The sequence below is a fragment of the Mastacembelus armatus genome, chromosome 11, assembly GCF_900324485.2.
Source record: "Mastacembelus armatus chromosome 11, fMasArm1.2, whole genome shotgun sequence".
Taxonomy (NCBI): domain Eukaryota; kingdom Metazoa; phylum Chordata; class Actinopteri; order Synbranchiformes; family Mastacembelidae; genus Mastacembelus; species Mastacembelus armatus.
Window position 1 is genome coordinate 7,869,889 of NC_046643.1, and position 19,712 is coordinate 7,889,600.

General features: G+C 39.1%; 1 protein-coding gene across 1 annotated transcript in view; it reads left to right on the forward strand.

The window, feature by feature from the left end:
- csmd2 (CUB and Sushi multiple domains 2) overlaps nt 1–19,712 on the forward strand; it is a 198,949-nt gene that overhangs the window by 38,616 nt on the left and 140,621 nt on the right. The window contains exon 4 of the mRNA XM_026299974.1: nt 18,315–18,509. Within this exon, the coding sequence (XP_026155759.1) occupies nt 18,315–18,509 (195 nt within the window). The remainder of the gene's footprint in view (nt 1–18,314; nt 18,510–19,712) is intronic.

The window sequence follows — 19,712 nt, forward strand, 5'->3', positions numbered from 1 at the left end:
TAAACTGGGGTCAAAGCCTGTAGTCCTACTGTTCTGTTTTACCTCCAGAGGGATAAACACACATTTTCTGCAAAGTTATGGCTGTGTTTGTGTGTGTGTGTCTGTGTTTTAAAGGGAGGTGTTAAGACGTGTTATAATTTGTTTAGCATTTTAGAGATACTTTGCTTGGATGATGTCGCTGTTTGCTCTGATAAAAGTGGCTTTGATTAGGAAAAATATACAAAGTAATTGTTTGCCAAAGGACAATTTACATTGATTATTTGAATGATTTTGATTACATATTTAGCCTCTTCAACACCCTTATTATATGCCCACATTATTTCTATTGATGTATAATGCCTGCTTGCAATATTAGCAGCACAGTCTTCTTTTTGATATGATCATTGGCCTCCAGCATGAAATAATCATTGCTGTGCAAGAGGAACGAAGTACCAAAACCCTTATTCTGTCACTAAGCGTTAGTTCACTCACCTGTGTTTGGCATGCAGATGCAGGTCATTGTGACAGTTAAGTGAAAACACAGGTTGGGCTAAAATGTAGATGAACTGGAGACTCATTTCACATAGAAAAAGAAATTACATGTAATGATAAGTTGTGTTGTAATTACGAGTTTGGACAAAATTAGAATATTGATGTAATTATACTTGTGTGTCCGTGGGTGTTTTTTAATTTACTATGTCAAGAGAAGTTTACTCATATGTATTCGCCTCTTAATAGAATCATGGGAGTTTTGTAACTATTATACAAGGTCAGGGACTGAGGAAGGAATATGTTCATGCCCTGAAGACAGACACATTGTTTCTCATTCTAAAAGCCTAATTACAGTATTGGCTCACATTCACACTAAATACAAATGTATGGTAAGCATTTGATTTCAACACATCAACACATTAGTTGAGCAATACTCCTACTAGAAATTTAAATTTAAGAATTTACCTTTGGTGACCTCTAGTAATTTTCAGTATAATGCAGCATTTACGGTAAATATATATTAATATGGTGTGTGGTATGCAAGTGTGCTCTGGCATAAGGGATGAGAAAAGGCCACTTCCTGTGTCAGCATTGATTTTAAAATGCTGGCAGCAGTGTCAGCCAGGTGTTAAATGCATTACAACTAGAGTGGACTGTATCTGTTAAATATTGTTTATAATAAATATGTTCAGAATGCATCTGAGACATTTTGATATTGTTTATAGCAATATAGTTTATTGTGTGCTTACTGTAGCTCCTTGACAACTTTCTAAGCTGGACATCTTAAACATGTTGCGCCATAATTTGCAGTCAGTTGTGAAACAGACCTGGGTTATGGCATGACATCGATGTCAAAACTAGAAGAAACCACATGGTGAAAAATATAGACCTGCACATTTTGACAGTTTGCTAGCGCAAATATTCCGCCTGCAAGTGCAAATCTGAAGATTGAAAGCGCAAATGTCAAATTTGCATGCACAGAAAGAAGAGCTCCATTTCTGTTTATCGTAATATCATGCTCAAACTGTGCATAACTGTGCTCATGGATGTTTCTGTCAGTAATGATTCTGTCAGTATTAGTTGCTTTCGTGATTGACTGACAACTTCTCCAGAAGTCCAAGATGACAGACAAGGAGGAATGTCAAAATGTAGGGTGAATATACACACTGTGCTTTATATGATAATGTTCATTATTAGTCAAACAGTATTTCTTCTAAAGATGTGTATGGTATGGCGATTCTATAGGCTAATGACAATGTTATCACCCCCTCGGATATAGACATTATCTAATGGTGTCATTTGAGGTTGGGTTCATTAGTCAGAATGGTAGCCTTGATCTCCATATTGTTGACTGGCTTTTCATTGGCTGCTATGAAAATAAAAATCATGTACATCTGACAAAAATTAATCTGCCCAACTGATGAGTTCAGCACAAAGTTTAAATACTGAATGGCAGAACATGAATGATTAAAGGTCATCAAGTCATCCTGGACTATTTTCAGACAGCAGCAGTTATGTAGTTGCCATAGCAGCATCAAAGCCGTTTGTAATTTGAATTGTAAATGTCAGCCATATAAGAGTACGAAAAAAAAAAAAAAAACCCCAAACAGAAAGCTACTGTAAGAGATTAGGGACATGTAGATGCCTCCAGACTTGGCCACAATGTAGTTTTTTGTGTGTTTGAAAGCATATTAAAATTCAATTTCTGTTTACTGTTTTCTGCTCTCCCACAACTCATCGCTGTTGTTTCCATGAAACCATATGGATAAAATCCTGACCTGGAATCAAAACTGTGTGTGATTTCTTGGTTGCATTTCCATGTCATCAGTGATCAACCTAGTACAGATTATCTTCATCCCGCTGCATTATACAAGGAAAAATCCTGGCATTGAAACTATTTTCTCTAATTCTCTGTAGAATTTTTTTAAGACCTAATTCAGCAGCCCGACCTTGTAAGCCTTCTATTAAGCCTTTTAAAAAGATCTTTGATCTGTAATTTCTGCTTGTTCTTCCACAAGCATATTTAAACCTGACCTTGTTTTCCAAAATCCTCTGCTGCATGTTGTTACAGTTATGTATAAAACAGTAGTTGCAGCAAAACTTTGGAACTGAAATGTTAATGCAGTTCCCATAATTAGTTTGTTTAACTGTTTTTCAGAAGAGTCAAAGCAAATGTATTCATTTTTGGTTCAATAGTCAGAAAAAACCCCAGTGATTCTGGTGGGACTGGTAATTACACACCTGCCCTCTGGAAAGCAGTATGCTTTTCTAATTTTTTTTTTCACAGAAGCAGCAGATTTATTGTATTTCATAAACAAATAAAGAGCTGCTCCTAGCAACCGCTGGGTCCTATCTTGGATTCTTTCCTTTATATCATGCAGTTTTTTTTTTTTTTCTTCAACGCAGCAGTGACAGGCAGATATAGTGCAACAGGGAGAAACAAAGAACAAGCGAGTCCTATTCAAATTTAGTTGAAGAGCCTGAACTTAATGTTAAAACAAACCCAACAAATTAGGGCTGTAGTATTGTAATGTTACTGAATGTATTTGCTCATTTTCCTGGAAAACGTGAGCTGTCTGGCATATCAGTGCAAGCAGAGCTTCCACTCTGACAGATTGTAGTTGTATCTGGCATGGGAATCGGCCGCCAGCGTGTCTGACCGTTTAAATGCTTCTGACACTTAATTAATGGGTTTTTGTTGTGCATCAGTTCTTCGTCAGCCTAATGAAGATTGTTGCGCCTTACGCACACACACACACACTTACACACTACATACTTGTCTTGTATGTGTGCTCTGTTTCACAATCCCGCGCTCTTCATTAATATTCCAGTGCACCAGAAATGTTCAGCCCTTGCTCAAGAAACGGTAATAAATTTTGTACAACTTACCCATTGTGCCTTAGTATTTTAAGTCTTTTTCTTCACTACCACTAAATCATTAAATTACTTTTTTCTTTTTTTTTTTTTTTTGCATAATTCAGGATTATATGTGAAAAATGTATGAGGAAATACAATATTTTTGTATATTATTTTTTGTCTGTATCTATCATTTTCCATATAAAAATAACATTTTTTTACAACTTCTGAATCTAAATTATTTGTATATTTGAGTGAGTGAAGTTAATCACCATATTGTTTTTAACTTAAAATGACTTCGGCCATCTTCTTCCTTGCTTCACATCATATTATAATGAGCATATTCGATGCTGAATACCACATTTTAACTTTATTTTGGGATTATTTTTCATATTTGCTTCTGTTAATAAATCACAGGCTGAGAGAGTTCTTGACAGTTCCCTTTGCCCCGCAAGTCATTGCCAGACATGTTTGCTCTTCACGGCTCTAAAGACACAGTCATTTTTTGGGTCTCTGTTCTCATTACTTCTGTGAATGGTCAGTGTCTAGTCTGTGGACAAGTTGTTCTTTGGCTCTTCACATAAGTCATGGAAAACACTCTAGCACTATATTTGCACTCAGACACATGGAAACATCTGACCATAGCATACGTTTAAGTATAGTACAAGAGCACCCATTCACACAAGTGGATGCAGGAGTGCAATGTTACCTCACAGGAAGAAGGTTCCTGCTTTGAAACCCATCAGGGACCTTTCTGTGTGGAGTTTTCATGTTCCCCCTGTGCTTGTGTGGGTTTTCTCCAGGTACTCTGGTTTCCTCCCACAGTCCAAAAACATGTATGTCAGGTTGATTGGTGACTCTAAATTGCCCATAGGAGTGAGTGTGAGTGTGTGAGGTTGTTTGTCTCTATGTGGCCCTGTGATGGACTGGGGACCTGTCCAGGGTGGACCCCTGCCTTTCACCCAAAGAGAGAGCTGGGATAGGCTCCAGCAGATCCCTGTGACCCTGGTTAGGAATAAGCAGGTATAGATAATGGAAGTTCACTCATGCTTCTTGTACAACTCTCTGGAAATATGACTGTGGCAAAAGTTATAGACAGAGTAAGGTGAATATTAGGACAGTGGGCAGAAAGTGTTGGCAGAGTTGTGTATTTGTGTGTGTGTTTGGGTAGTGTGCTTGGTTAGATTTCTATATAGCATATACATACAAAAGGGTGCGTGTGTGTTCGTGCTTGCGCATACTTGCACACTTAGGTGTTTCTCTCATGCCTGTCTTTATTTTGGCTTCTGTGAAAGGCCTTCTGTGCTCCCTGCTGTTTCCTCATTGACAGACTACACACTGACAGGGGCTACCCTCACTGCATCCTAACAAAGACACAGAGATGGTGAGGAAAACAAGTGGGAGACAAGAAAAGAGACATCAGCTGGTGGAGAGAGGGTTGGCTGTGGAGGCCGAGGAGGTGATTGAAGGATACAGAGGGGAAGGAGAAAGAAGAAAAATATGAATAGATAAGCAGAAAGGGAAAAAAAAACTATGATGATAAAAGTGAGACATAGAAAGACAACAATGAGTCATTGCTGTGAGGTAATGGATGACGCTATGAGGGACTCATGCTGCTCCACCCTGTTGGAGATGCATCATCACGAAAAACAGGTCAGAAAAACTCCAGGAATGCTTCACAGCACATCTGCTGCACCGTTACTCATGCACAGCACTCACCCTTCGCCACTGCCATGCATTTTTAAGTCAGTGTACTCATCTCCCCAAAAAGCATCTGAAACCCAAAGTGCTCTTACTTTTTTTTTTGACATAGCGCTTTGTTATTGGGTCTTGACTGCATGAAATGTCACCCTGAACACTTCATCCCCTTTACCAACATTTTGTTTGACTTCTCCAAAAGGTTGCTAGTGTTGTTATTTCTCCACTGTTATGTGGGGAACCATTCTTGCACACTAATTCTGCCACTTTATGAAAGTATGTAATTAAGCGCCTCAGTTGGCCTCTTGTAAATGTCATCTGCACAGCCCTCTGGATCGTAGACTTTGATGTAATTAATTCCAGCCCAAGATAACCCCAGTCAGCCAACTTGCTCTAAGTAAGGGTGATAGTTCACCTTTTGAAAATGTGCCCTGTTTTCAACAAACAGTATTAGGGCAAATCAATTTCTATATACGATGTGCACAGTAACGGCAATAACAGTAAGTGAGCTACTCTTTTTAAATAACCTTTTTTTTTTTTTTAACTCGCAGGGCCTTGTGATAAATGAAAATTATATAATATTAGCTTAGTTTTTGATGGTTTCAACTTAAAATTTAGGTGAGCCATCATGACTGCTTTGTAGATTTAGCTGGAAGCCACTGATTTTGCCAGCTAAAATGACATAGAGTGTAGCTTAATTATTGTCTGTTACATGTACTCTGTCATTTGTCTGAACCTTATTTCTGCTGTACTTTGTTTTCATACTTCTATTTACCGACTTCTCATTCTTGCTATCGCTTACAGCATTTTTCTATCGTCCTCTTCCAGCCTCTATCTCTCATCAGGATTAGCCTCCTTCACTTGTTACCGTGCTAGCTCTTTTTTCCCTTGTTCCCATGTTTGTTGCTCCGTACAATCCCTGTTTTGTGTGGATTAGTGCCCGTATTGTCCTCGGATTAGGGTGTCATTGTTTCTAAGATGGAATGGGGTAGGGATGTGCTAGTGACTATGTGAGCGTGAGTGTGTGTGCACAGTATTTTCAAGCGTGTGTCTGCATTTGAGACTGAGGTGACGAGTCTTCTATTGTACATGGAGCTTATCTTTTTTTTTTTTTTTTTTGTAACGTGCAAGCAGTGCAAAACGAAAGTTTTATGTTGCCGGACGGAGATCTCTGTGACTTGCATGCTCTTTTCTTGTTTCTCTAATTGGCATTTGTCTTCTTCATTGCCATGCGTCAATACAAGACTCTAGGTGCAAGCAGTGTGGTACACAGAGCTTGGAGGTTGGAACGAATTAGTGTCCACTTATACTTAGATCTTAGCAAGGCCAGATGGGAGGAAATGGACAGCTTAAGGGGAGAGGATGTGGAGATGGGATGTGATGGAATTGTCATGTTTTGATCACAGACTGACAGGGAGAGTGAGTACAAAACTATTTAACAAAGGTATCAGCATTGTTTGCATTTTGAGGATTTAATCTTAGCTCAGTGTGACAGACACTCAGCAGGCAGTGGTGGTTTGAGGATATACATTTGTGTGACAGATTGATCCAGAAAATGTTTAGCTGCTGGATTTGGAGTTACTTTAGTTGTAGTTGGCTATTTAGACAGGTGGTGTAAAACCATCCTGTCTTCTGTGTCAGGTACTGTATTTGTTGTAGTGTTTTGGTTGCCCTAATTGCTTTCTCTCAATTAACTTGATTAGAATGAAACTTTTAATAGTGTGAAGTATATTTCTTAAAGACTCCCCTGTAGGAGATTTCAATAAACCCACATTTATCAATAAGCAGCTGTGTAATCCAATATATCATTAAGATTGCCTTGCACGCATGTTACCATCCATGATGAAATACCCAGCGACAGCTATGAACAGTAACTACTGCATTTTCTCTCATTGCTTTAATTGACATCAACCAAGCGTCTCCTTCTTGGCTGCTGTTTAATCATTTCTCCATTTACTAGGGTGCTCTAATGTGTAGCCATTCATCAGGCCGAACTTATTGATCAGCCATTGCCAATTCCCTCGACTCATCCCTTTCAGGCCTTATCGACGGCTGACGGTTGTTAGCCACCTAAATGTCAGAAGTCAAACTTAAGGTCTTGTAAATTTGTTTGTGGAAGTTGTGATTGTAGTCGAAGCGCTTTAGATTGTGTCTGGTGATTGTGATAGAATTTTTAATGACATTTTAAAATGTGTTAGTTTGTACATGCAATTCAGTTTCACAGCTGTTAATAAACTGATATGTTTGAAGCTGTGGTTACTCACTAGATATGAGATTGCTGATTGTTCTGTTATTGGATTTTGAATAATTCAGCCTATACTGTGATAATTCACAAATAGCTTTACAAATAGCACAAACACACACTACAGCCTGGAAAAAATATATATACACACAGTTAGACTTACACAAATACAAGTAAACACATGCAAACTTAATTACATAGGTCACCCATGTTTGTTCTAGTTCTATTTCACCTATAGAGAATCAATGTTTGCCATACTCACTTGCACAGCTTGGGCCATTTCAGGTTGATATACTGGAGGGAAGTGAACAAGGAGGTGCCACGGAGAAATAAACCTTCCTCCACAGACTGCTTGGAAGTAGACAAATATTGTATCTTCACAAATTGCACAGAAACTGAGCTTTTAACTGATTTGTGTTTATCCTTGTGTTGATCTGTGTCCCTCTGAGCATGCCTCTCTATGTGCCTGTATCTGTCTGACAGGCTTTTGGTCAGGCTTACTATGCAAAGGCACTATCACCGAAGCGTAAAGTGAATGCACACCTGTTTGTTTTTTGTCTGCCTCTTACCCATCATTTAGCATGGCCATGTGCTCTAAGTGATGCCTTAATATGCAATTAATATTGAGTCTAATGAGCAAATACTGGGAATTAGAGACTTTTTTAATAGGAGGAACCAGCTGATATTTTTGGGTGATCCATCTTCGCAAGAGTAGGTGGGAAGTAAAATTGCCAACTTTTGTGGGAGTTAAAGTGGAATTCTGCTCTAATGCTACATGCTCTTTACACGTGTGTGTAACTTGTGAGTGACAATGAGCTGATCATGACTTCTTTACTTGGATCACCTCTCTTTCACTAGAATACAGCAGGTCCTCCATAGTAATATTCCCTTGCAGACCACATGTATTAGTGTTTGCTAGTTTTTTGTTATCCCTAATTTGACAGGAAACAATGAATGAAGCAAACATCTATAGACTATAGTATGGTACATCCCCAGGGACCTATACCTCAACTGATTGTATGTAATCAAAAGAAGAATACAGACTGGGATTTGGAGAAAAATGCTGTAGAAAAAAGTACTGTAGTAATACCAGGAAACCTCATCTTAGATGCCACATCATCCTAATTATTCCAAGGATACAAAGATTCTAGCATAATATGCATTTTATAAAAAAAAAATGCCTACAGTGACGTGTAATAGAAAATGGGACAGCTTATCCACATGTTGGGGGGAAAGAAGATAAGAGGTTAAAAGGAGCAGAGGAAGGTGTATTCTGGTGATTTATCATATTGTGGTTATTATAGTCAGTCAAAAGTGATGAAATCTATAATACATTAGACCACTAGCCAGGTACTGTAAATATGATGATTTAATAGATTTTATCATTGCATGGCTCACTCCATATAACTGCGGTTCAGTAATTGGCCAAATGTAGCTTATTATATTTAAAAAAGACCTTCATATGGTTTTCATGATGATAATTGGAGAGTTGATGAGAGAGGCTGATTCAGACCTGCAATAGATGACCTAAAGTAAACCGAGTCACTTATTTTCCAGGTAGACCACATGCAGTATGGTAATATCAGCAAATTATTTCTTAGGGCTCTTTCTTGCTAATTGAGTTTATGTCTCTTGTTATTTTCTTATATGGTAGGGCAGGCAACCAAAGCACCCACTCAATTAAAAATAGACAATAAAGTATCGCCAGCTGTCACACAGGCAGATCAGGCACTTGCGACCGTAAGAAATGAAGATGACGGGATGATTTAAGTAGTGAAGCAGAGCATATGGACTAAAGGCGGTGCCATGAGCTAACGTTGAGCCTAAAACAAGCCTTCATAGAGCAAAGTGGCTTCACTCATTCACAAGATACTCCATAAGACTAAAATATGTTTCATTTTATTCTTGAGATGGTTTGCATTATTAATATAGTATGTACTGATATCTTATATGTGTAATGAAGAAGTGCAGTCTTTAACCAGATGCTAACCGATTTGAGCCCATAATAACAGGCAGATAAAAAAGAAACATAAAACCATTAAATTAATTGTTAATAGTTGAGCTACCATGTTAGAAATATGAATTACAGGTGACCATCAACAATATTAAATTTATTTTGGAAGATAATTGTTTTTATGTAACACTATAATCAGTGATTCTTTGATCATAAAGGCCTGACCAGTAAAACTGATATCAGGACTCACTGTCTTGATAGCTCTCCCCAGAAATAGCACTGCCCTGTAGATCTCTCTGATTTTATATTTATTTCTGGTACTTGGGCTCATGAGTATTAATGTGTGGGGGTTGCAAATTAATTGTAGGATTCAAGTGTCAATGACATTTTGTTAAACAAACAAACAAAAAAAAAGGCTACATAATTCAGAAGTCAAGTAATGGCTACATATTACCACTCCACCTGGTGAACCTCGTCTGTCAGTACACACTTGCAATGCTACACTTTAACTGCCGCTGTTTAGCTGAGTATGGATTTGGCACTTGGGCGACTGAATGTGTCATTATGATGTTCATGTCTGGGAAGACCTGACTACAGTACACACAATGTAATGTGGCCATAAACAATCATTTACAGTGTTAAACTCAAAGACCAATAACTAAAAAATGACTCAATTTTCAAAGTAGATAGAGGAAACCAGCATCTGAACTGAGAGTGGTCTCTCAAACAGGGCAGGAAGAATTTCTTTGCTTCAAACTGGAGACTGTTTCATATTAAATTGTTCCACTAGCTTACCTGAAATTATTTCCTCTTCCACTTTTTTTTAAGCAACAGCAAGCCTATCGAAGACACTCTAAAGTCAAATCCAGAAGTTTTGTAACTAAGGAAATAACTTCTTGTAAGACGTTTGAGGATTCCCAGCCATTAGAACAATGTAGTGGCGATTTTGTTAATCTAGATGTGATCTACGACATCATCCTAGTAACGTAAAGATAACTGAACTGAGCTCCACAGCTCATACTGAGCCTACAGTGAGGGATTTTAAAGAGGAGAACCAATGAAGAGAGGGAAAACCACTTTAGCAGTGAAGGACATTTCTGTGGCCCAAAGCCAAAGAAGAATCTGGGAGCTCTGACTACCCTTCTCAACCACGAACCTGAAGTCTAAGGAAACACAGACTTAAATTGGCCGAATAGAAGTCCATCTGACTTACTGAGATAAGTCCTTCACTTGTGGCATTAACTCAAATTTAGAGTTCATTCCCAAACCTAAGAAATGTTTCTCTCAAAGTTATTAAGTCACAACCTAGATCCAGATCTAACCTGATTTAAATATCTTTCCCACCACTGCAGAGTTACCTATCAATGTTAACCTGCATCCAGGGGCATAGCACAAAATTCTGGGCCGAATGTATAAACCATCTTGGTGGGCCCCCATGTGGTGGGCCCTCATGCTCACTTGATCAGTATCTCTTTTCATTCCAGGCTTTTTGAGGGCCCCTCCCTGCAGTGGGCCCTGAGTAAACAGTACCCTACCCTAAGCCCCCCCCCCCCCCCCCCCCCCTAATTATTTTCCCATTCCTCTTCCTTGTTCATTGCAGTGTAAATATAGTTATCCAATGGGCTGTTGGTGTATTTGCATTTGTTGTGCTGACCTGACAAAAGGAAGAATGCTTATGTGTATTTGTCAGGAGGATGCTTTTTCCTCATGTATTTGATGAAGGCTTTTAATCTATATTCTTGTCATGTAACATTTAAAATTGAAGTATAAACATGGTGACAAAGATTGGAAGGCGACTTGGATAGTAATGGGTAGCCTGTATCTTCAAGAGGACTTGTACATGTTGGGGGATTTACAGCTTTAATGGGTTGTAGGGGGAAAAAAAAAAAAAGGTGTGTTTGTTTTCTCAAATTCCACACGAACATGCACATTTAGGCATCGATGCTTCCTCATTCCACAAAATCCCCTCTGGTGGGTCTTTACTGTTTCCAAGGCAACCTGCAGAGCAGGGAAGAGAAGATTGACTGACGAGAGGGCAAAGCAAGACAAAATGCAGTAAACACAATAGGACAGAAAGAAGAATTCTAGTTTTTGCCCCCACTAGCAGGACCAAATGAAGGCAACATTGGTCCAGCTGTCTGTACATTTTAATCTACTGTGGTGTAAAGCAGGATATGTTGACAACTACTGACCAGTGGCCTGAAATTTTGTAGGGATATTTATTTCCCCCCTAGAGGATGGTTGGTAATGGTTTTTTGGTGATGCTGAGCTTTGTTTTAGCTTTGCTCTCTGAGAAAAATGTTTACTTCCAAATAAAAATGAATTATTTTGTTATTTTCCAAATTAAAAAAAACTGCCAAAAAATGAGCTGGGAACGTCTCTCCAAATCCCCAGATGAATCCTAGCAGTGATAAGCAGTACAGTATCACTGGCCATTGCTGTGGACTGACAGCTATTAAGTAAATCAGTGCAGTTAGAATGATAATGTTATCTTCTTGAATAAACGTATTTGTGCGTGCTTGTACACTTGCAGGTTTTTGTGATTTTTACTTGAAAGAGTAGTGTCAGTGGAGAGATAAGCCAGAAAAGCCAGGGGGATTTAGATGCTTCAAGACAGACAGAGTCAGAGCAGTACACAGATGTGTTGATCCCACCTCTCAGCTCCCCTGGCCCTGTTTCTCATCTGTCTTCTCTCTTTTCTTGAGTTCTCTCATTCTCCCCAATGCCTCTTAGTTTAGTCTCATATATAGTGGATGGCTAGTGAATGGCACATTATTCCGTTTTGCAGACACTGTCGGCCTCCATCAATTCTGTATGAGCTCTCAGCAGCTGGTCCTTTTTACTGCACCTGCTGTAGTCTGCGTGGGAAAATGGGATGTCTGGAGTCTGCATGTGTATGCATTTTTGTGTGTGTTTGTTTGATTGTGTGCGCACAGCGGTTCAGTCCCTCGTTCTCACTCTGGAATTTCACTTGTCAAGTTAGAGAAGCTTTATACACACCTAAGCTCAAAATCAGACGGGGATTTTCAAAGCTGGATCTCTAACCCCAAACCATTCAGGCAGGGACGCACAGTGCAAGATTAACAATTATTCCCACCGACAGGTACACAGACACCCCTGAAAACACATAAACACATTCAAGTATGATTACATTGTGCGACTTTGGCAGGGCTTTTTCCTTGCCTATCTGAATCTAAGGTGGCTGGGCCATGTGGTTGTTTCTACTGCCTCAAAGTCTGAGCTTAGAAAATAGGCATTAGAGGAACATGTTGCAGCAAAGAACACAACAAAGTAATTCATATGATTTCTTATGATAAAAATATGAGATAATACTACTGGAGCTCTGATAGACCTGTATCTGATAGTAAACTTTTAAGAAGAAGAATTTAAGAATATTTTGTTATCATCGGTGTATCAAGAAAAATCCTCTGAGCCCTGTAGCAATCATGGCTCAACTAATTGTGATTACGTTAACGTGGAAAACAAACAAGTACTTGTTGTTTCATTCATTATTGCTTAAAACTACCACCAACTATGTAGTCAATGTTTGAACTGGTAGATTAAGCTGTATTTAATATTAAATGTTAGTTTATACAAGGGTCAGATATAATGAATCAAAGCAATCACACACAGTATTAAATTATTTAGTGTGCTTTAAAATTGGGGGGAAAAAAATTGAATCCCCGTAGTTTCTAACAGCTTTTCATTTAGATCGATGACATAAAGCACTGAATCGCTCCTTGAGTTTGTAAGCACCAAGAGCTGGTTTGGTCAGCATTTAACTGACAAAAGTCATACATCTATTGAGCAAAGTTATTTGTTAGCAGATAGCACTACATATGTTTATTTTGTTTTTTTTTCATACTGTGTAATGCACATAGCATTACCTGCACACCCTCACACGTGCACATGCTCAACTGTAGGATGGAAGAAGGGTTCGTTTCTGCATTCCTCAGCCTCTCTAACAAGAAGTGATGAGAGTTGCCAGCTTTTGTCCAGCCCATGTGGAGGGAACAGGGGGCATTGATTGAATTGCTGCTTGACAAAGCAGAAACTGCTTATTGAGCTAATGCACCTGTATGTTGGGATCGATTTTGCAATGTCACTTCCAAATGCATAGCAGGAAGACAGAGAGGAAAGGAAGAGGCACAGGAAAAGGAATAGAAAGAGCGAAGAAATCAAGACAGGAAGATGGAAAAGTGAGGTGTACAGTACATAAATATCAAAAAGGCTTCATATATACATAGAGACATGTAAACTTTCAGTCTTTAGAGAACTGGGTTGGATTTCTTACTTAAACTCCAGCAGCTCACACCAAAATGTGAGTCAGGGTTCAGTCACATGGTCTTCCTGCTTCTTTTCTTCCGCTGGAAATTCATTAAGAACCAGGTGCAGCAGAATGTGGCTCCATTCTATTGATGACAATGCTGTTTCATCCTACATCCCTGCAACTGTTTTTCATTCTCACCATCTGTCTTCATTTTTCCTCTCTCTCCTTTTCTTCTATTTCAAAATATGAGTCAGTCTTAATTACAATCCTAAACAATACCCCTGACCCTTATATATATTTATTTATATATATATATATATATATATTTTTTTTTTTTTTTTTTATACAAATGTGGAACCTTGGCTGAAACCTAATACAGACTGGAGAAAATATATGTAGTAATATGAAGCAATATAGTCATTCGAGACGGAAGAGGTGAAGAAAAACAGGACATTTTTTGCTTGCTGTGTGCATTTTATTATGCACCTCTATGGTACCTAAAAGCATATTTGTGCATAAATACTTATCCTGCTGTTTTACGCTGTCAATCATACATCTCCTTCTGCTGCTTGATACAGACAGACAAAATTATGTTGCATCAGCTGCATTGAGACACACTTGTTCCTCTCTTTGTATTTTTTTAAATCTTCCCTTTCTTCCTACTACAGCCCTATTGCCCAAGAGATAAAATAAACTAATGCGTCCTAGAGCAAAGAAAAAATACATTTTCTCTGTCCTTCAAAAACATTTCCACATACGAAGCCACTTGTTTAGGATCTGTTTATTCTGTAACTTACATACATATATATATATATATATATATATATATCTTTTTTGTTTGTTTTTGTGAGAGATGGGTTCTACATTATGCAGGCATATCTAACTATTCCTTTAAGACTTGAGTAACAAACTGGATGACACCCAGGAAGGGAGAGCATTAGTCTTATTGGGATCAAAGGTCACCCCACAAGAGAGAAGCTTCATCCCCTTCTCAACTGTCTTTGTCTTTGTCACCATGAATAAAAGGGGATGAGGAGAGTAGAGAGGCAGTAAAAGAATGTAAGCTGATAACATAAGGGATAGAGAGCGTGATGGCAAAGCTCCTTGCACTCAGTGTGTATGTGTGCACACTTATATGTATGGCTCTACTGTTAACACGCGTGTACCATGGAAAGGGATGCATTGATGGACGAAGGGCATCCGTTGCCATTTCAGCAGTGGAAGTAGTTAAAGCATCCGGCCCCCAGGGCCCCCAGTGACTTATGGACCTGCCATGACAAACACCCTAAGGCTGTTGTTGTGGGGTTGGGTGTGGGTGTGTGTGTGGGTGGGTGGGGTGGGTGGGTGGGGGGGGGGGGTGATGACAGAAGCAGAAGCCAGACCCCCTAGAACAAATGCACAAACCTGTGAAGCCTTTAACAGTTGTAGAGTATTTGTGAAATAATTCTAACATATAAAATCATATGTAGGGGAGCAAAATTAATGGAGAGTATTAGAACGCCATCTCACAAATATTGTTTTCTCATTATATCTCTTAAGATCATTTGTGTGTATGTTTGTGTTTTTCTGTCTTTCTCCCTCTGAATCACCCTTTTTTATGCACTCTGCTCCTGATCTAGCCTGCAGGAATAAACGGAATAGATAAATGAGTTTAAAGCACACAGTACAAAAAAAGCTTGTTGTCTTTTATACACCACTGCTTGGTTTCCTGATTTTAGCAATATGTTCAGTAGATACTACATAAGGTTCTGCTGCATTATTACACATAAAGAGAGGCATTACCAGTGTATGAATTGTATTTTTGTCTGCTCCAAAATTGTGCTACTATTTTACTACATTTTGGAGGGGAAATAATTTTGTTGAAACACAGCAGGAGAAAAACAACTTACTTTTCCGGTGAATTATGCACTATAAGTGTTGCTGCCTTGGTGCACTATATCAAATAGTGTTGATGTTTTGTTGATGTTTATTGGTGACAGATAAATTCGCACTGTGGAAATAAACAGAATAGAGAATATTATATTGATGAGTCCCAGTCAAGTTTTAAAAAAAAAAAAGTATTTGCTACTTCAGTGCTCTAGGCATAGCCTTGTTTTGGGAAATGCACGAGTAATTTCAGTATTGGACTTATTTACTTACAAACTAATAATCTAAAATGGGGAGTGTGATGAGAATGCCACATACATGCACACAGATACTCACATATACTTTCACATACACTGTAGATGTGTCTTCATCAGCCTGTTTATTCCTCTTCATTTCTTTTACCCTGTCACTCACATACACCCAATTTTTCCCTGTCATTCTCACAGCCTTGCTTACATTCCATCACTTTCACACATCTGCCATCTTATTTTTTTTTTTTTTCCTGCCCAAAAATAGTGTTCCTGCAACGGCCACTTTGAATTGTCGTAGGAAAAAGCACAGTTGTAACTAATAACATTAATGATGGCTCTGTTCCATTTCAGTGTGCCAGTAACCCATGCCAGTAAGCCAGCATGTTCAATATCAGGGCCCAGGCACTGACACATGTAAATGGGATGCAGCCAGGGTTAATGTTGCTACTTACGCTTGTGTTTGACAAGTCAGAATGACTGCTGTTAGAAACAGCCCTATACGTCACTCCATTTTTCTATCTTTTATTTTGTCTGAACTGAACCTACTTCTCACCCTCTCAGACGCTGCTCAGACCCAAACTTTGCCAACACAACTGCTGTTTTGAGCCAGCCATATATAGCACAACTGCAGGAGTGAGGCAGTTACTGTACCTGCACGCCGCCAGGGCCCATATGGCTGTGCAGCAGCCATGAAGTCTCACTCCCAGCAGCTAATATGCTAATCAGGCAGCCGTATATAGTAGTGATGGAACAGAAGCTGCAATAAAATGACCTTGGCTGGTGAAAATAAAGGCTCTGGCACAGTGGAGGTTGAGAGTGACAAGTCATTCTGTCATCAGTTATCAGATTAGGCCAGAGGAAGCGTACCCAGGTACTAACCAGGCGCTCTGAGAGGTAAATCAGCACGAGTCATTTAGGGCAAATCCTTGATGCCCGAGCAGGTGTTCTACCTTCAACAGATGATGGAAAACGGCTGCTGTGAAATCACTGATTGGGATGTATCTAAAAGTGCTAAATGCAGCTGCAATCTTCTGCCCTAAATGAGCCATTGCTAATTTTACCCTGTAAGAGCCTCTTTAGAAAAGTAGGGAAATGTTTTGGGTGAAAACAAGAATTGGACTGATGCTATGCTGTCAGTGCTGATACCGAATTTCTGGATTGAAGCAGCTTTGTGATTGTATATTTTGGGAATATATGTGCAACAAGCTAACGCTGGATTGGGTTATCCAATTAGAACATTTCTGACATATTTTTAATTAAAATTTAATTTAAAAGAACGAATAAATGCAAATTGCTTGTTTTTTTATGGTGTGAATTAACAAAAGTCTATTACCTCAAATCCACTTATGCACAAACACACAATTTAATATTTATTACATCCTCAATAAGTAACATAAATACTGGAGGACGCATGAGGAAGTTTTTCCTCATATTTGATATTTATATCAATTTGCATTCTGTCAGTCAAGGATGACTTTTCTATATATAGAGACTGATTTTGTGTATTGGTGAGACAGCAGCATGTTTACCTTTGTTTTTGGTATCTCATCATGTATCTTGAGATAGTGTTACTAAAGGTTTACACCCTCTCACAGCTTCATAGCTAAGGTTACCTTTGGAAGGAGTGCACACACTGACACACATTTGAAATGAAACACTTAGAGGTCATGTTTGATGCTTGATGAGTAGACTGGATACAAACCGTAGCCCATTTATTTATCAGCCAGTTAATTCCACAGCTGAAGCTTTGCGGAATGCGGTTTTGGGTAAAAAGGATTGATCTGTCCTTGTTAGACCTTGCTGGAAGAAAGCTTTAGCTGAAAGGGTTAGACACACAAAAAAGCTCATTACAGTATATTTTGACTAGGAAAAAAGACAAATCCAACCATCCTAAGATTTCATGTTAGCTTTGTTCTTAAGACCTTAAAACAATTGAAAAATATTTTAGCTTCTCTGGTTAAGCTAAACTGCCAAAACAAGTTGATTGCCTTTGAAATGTAATTCGTCATGAGACTGGAGACATCTGGGTAGAAATGTGAACATGTGATGGTGAGATGCTGTGTTGCTGTGTGGGAGTCACTCTGTCCTCTCTGGAGTTCAACCCAGTCCCTGTGGAGAGACTGAGTTTCATCCAAAGTCCAGCACATGCTCTGGCCAGCTGCCTCACTGTGTGGGAGTGTGTGACTGGTACTGTAAGCTGGATGACACGGTGCGTGTGTGTGTGTGTGTGTGTGCATGTAATGCATGCTTGGTCATGGCAGTTTTATTTATACTGAAAGGATTTATTTTTTGAGATGCAGCAAGAACAAAGCCATCTAACCAGAACATACCTATAGTATACAGTGTTCTAGTCAGTGTACTATAGGGTTAGCCATTCTGTTGTATGTTGTCAGAGGGGGGAAGCTACAGTTACGGGTTTTACTGCACTATAATGACACACAATTAGACAAGGTTCAGTCAATATTGATCTCACTTACCTATACTTGCATGCAGGCACATGCTAAATGCTAAATGGACTAGCAGTGATGATGGGAATTCATGAATGTATGAGTTTAGTGGTAATCTAAAGAACATTAAGAAGAAAAATAATAGAAAAGTTTGATTAACTTCTGTACATAAAAGTATATAAAATACTGTTATGTTGCTTTTTTTTTTATGTGCTTACTGACATCTTCCACTTTCCGTCCTCTTTGCTCCTCTTTCCAGCTCTGCCCAGCTACACTTGTGGTAATCCTGGACAGCTACTGAACGGTCACCAGCAGGGATCCACGTTCAACATCGGGGACAAAATCCGCTACAGCTGCAGCCCGGGCTTTGTGCTGGAGGGTCACACAACCCTGTCCTGCCTTGCCACTTCAGCTGGTACTGCTGCCTGGGATTTCCCCCTACCCTATTGCAGAGGTATGTCGGAGGGACAGTTGAACACATCATAGCAGGGTTTTAGGTTTAATCTTGAAGAGTTTTGGTCCACAAAGTAAACTGAACATGCACATAAGGCACAAAAATGTCACAACTGAAGCATGAAACAAGATGCTTTATCCACTTACTCACTGCAAACCAGGAAAATCTATATTGGTGATGACAAAATTGACCTTGCTTTTAAAATCAAGACCATTCAGCTTATATACTCTTCTATACACCAACTGATAATAACTGCACTCCAGCCCACACTCATTCAGCTGCACACATGCCTTCACATGACCTGACAAGGTTTTCTGTGGTTATACTGATATCTTATTTACCATGACAGGACCTCATGTGTTAGCTCCCAGTCAGGTGCTTGTGCCAGTTGTCCTTCCCTCACAGTTAGCAAGCATCCCTGCAGCAGCAACACCTGCCAGTGAGTGCGGTCTGACCCAACGTGACACAATTTTTGAAAATAGCTTATTGTTGGCAATTATGATGCTGTTGTGCTTAATTTCACAAGAATTCTCTTTTGTATAAAAGTGAGTTTTTACATGACTGAAATGCATGCTCCTCACAGATGTACGGGTTTGCATGTCCATTTGCAGTCCTGTGTGTATGTGTCCATGTCCATGTGGCCAATGGTTTGTGTCAGGGTTCCTGCTGAGCAGCGTGCCGAGAGACTGTGCCATCTGCAACCAGACTGGGAGTCAGGAAGCCCAGATAGGATCACACATGGATGGGCACTATGTGCCAGGGCAGTGTTCACCCACCCAATGACATGACACTTACCTGTACTCTAAATCTAAATGTAAAATTCATATATGTACATTTCACAATCTTTCTGAAAATTTCTTATATTTTATGTAAGAACCTGTCAAGGACATTAACTGTATGCTATTCAGATCCAAACTCAGCTCTTTCATTCTCTAGGCTCAACTAGGCGTCTTCCATCGAAAAGAAAAGAAATGCTCAAGCACTCAAACATGATTATGCTACCTCTTTTGCAGAAATTACATGCCAGGTTTTAGAAACTGGAAGTTTCCCTTGTGATTAATTGAGGTTTCACATTGCCACATAAAAGTCAACATGTACACCTAAGTGCTTTTTCATAATGCATAAGTGTATTGTTAATGTCACTCCAATTATAGAGCCTGCCCATATGTGTAAGAGGGGAACTTGTACAGTGCATTGAGAGTG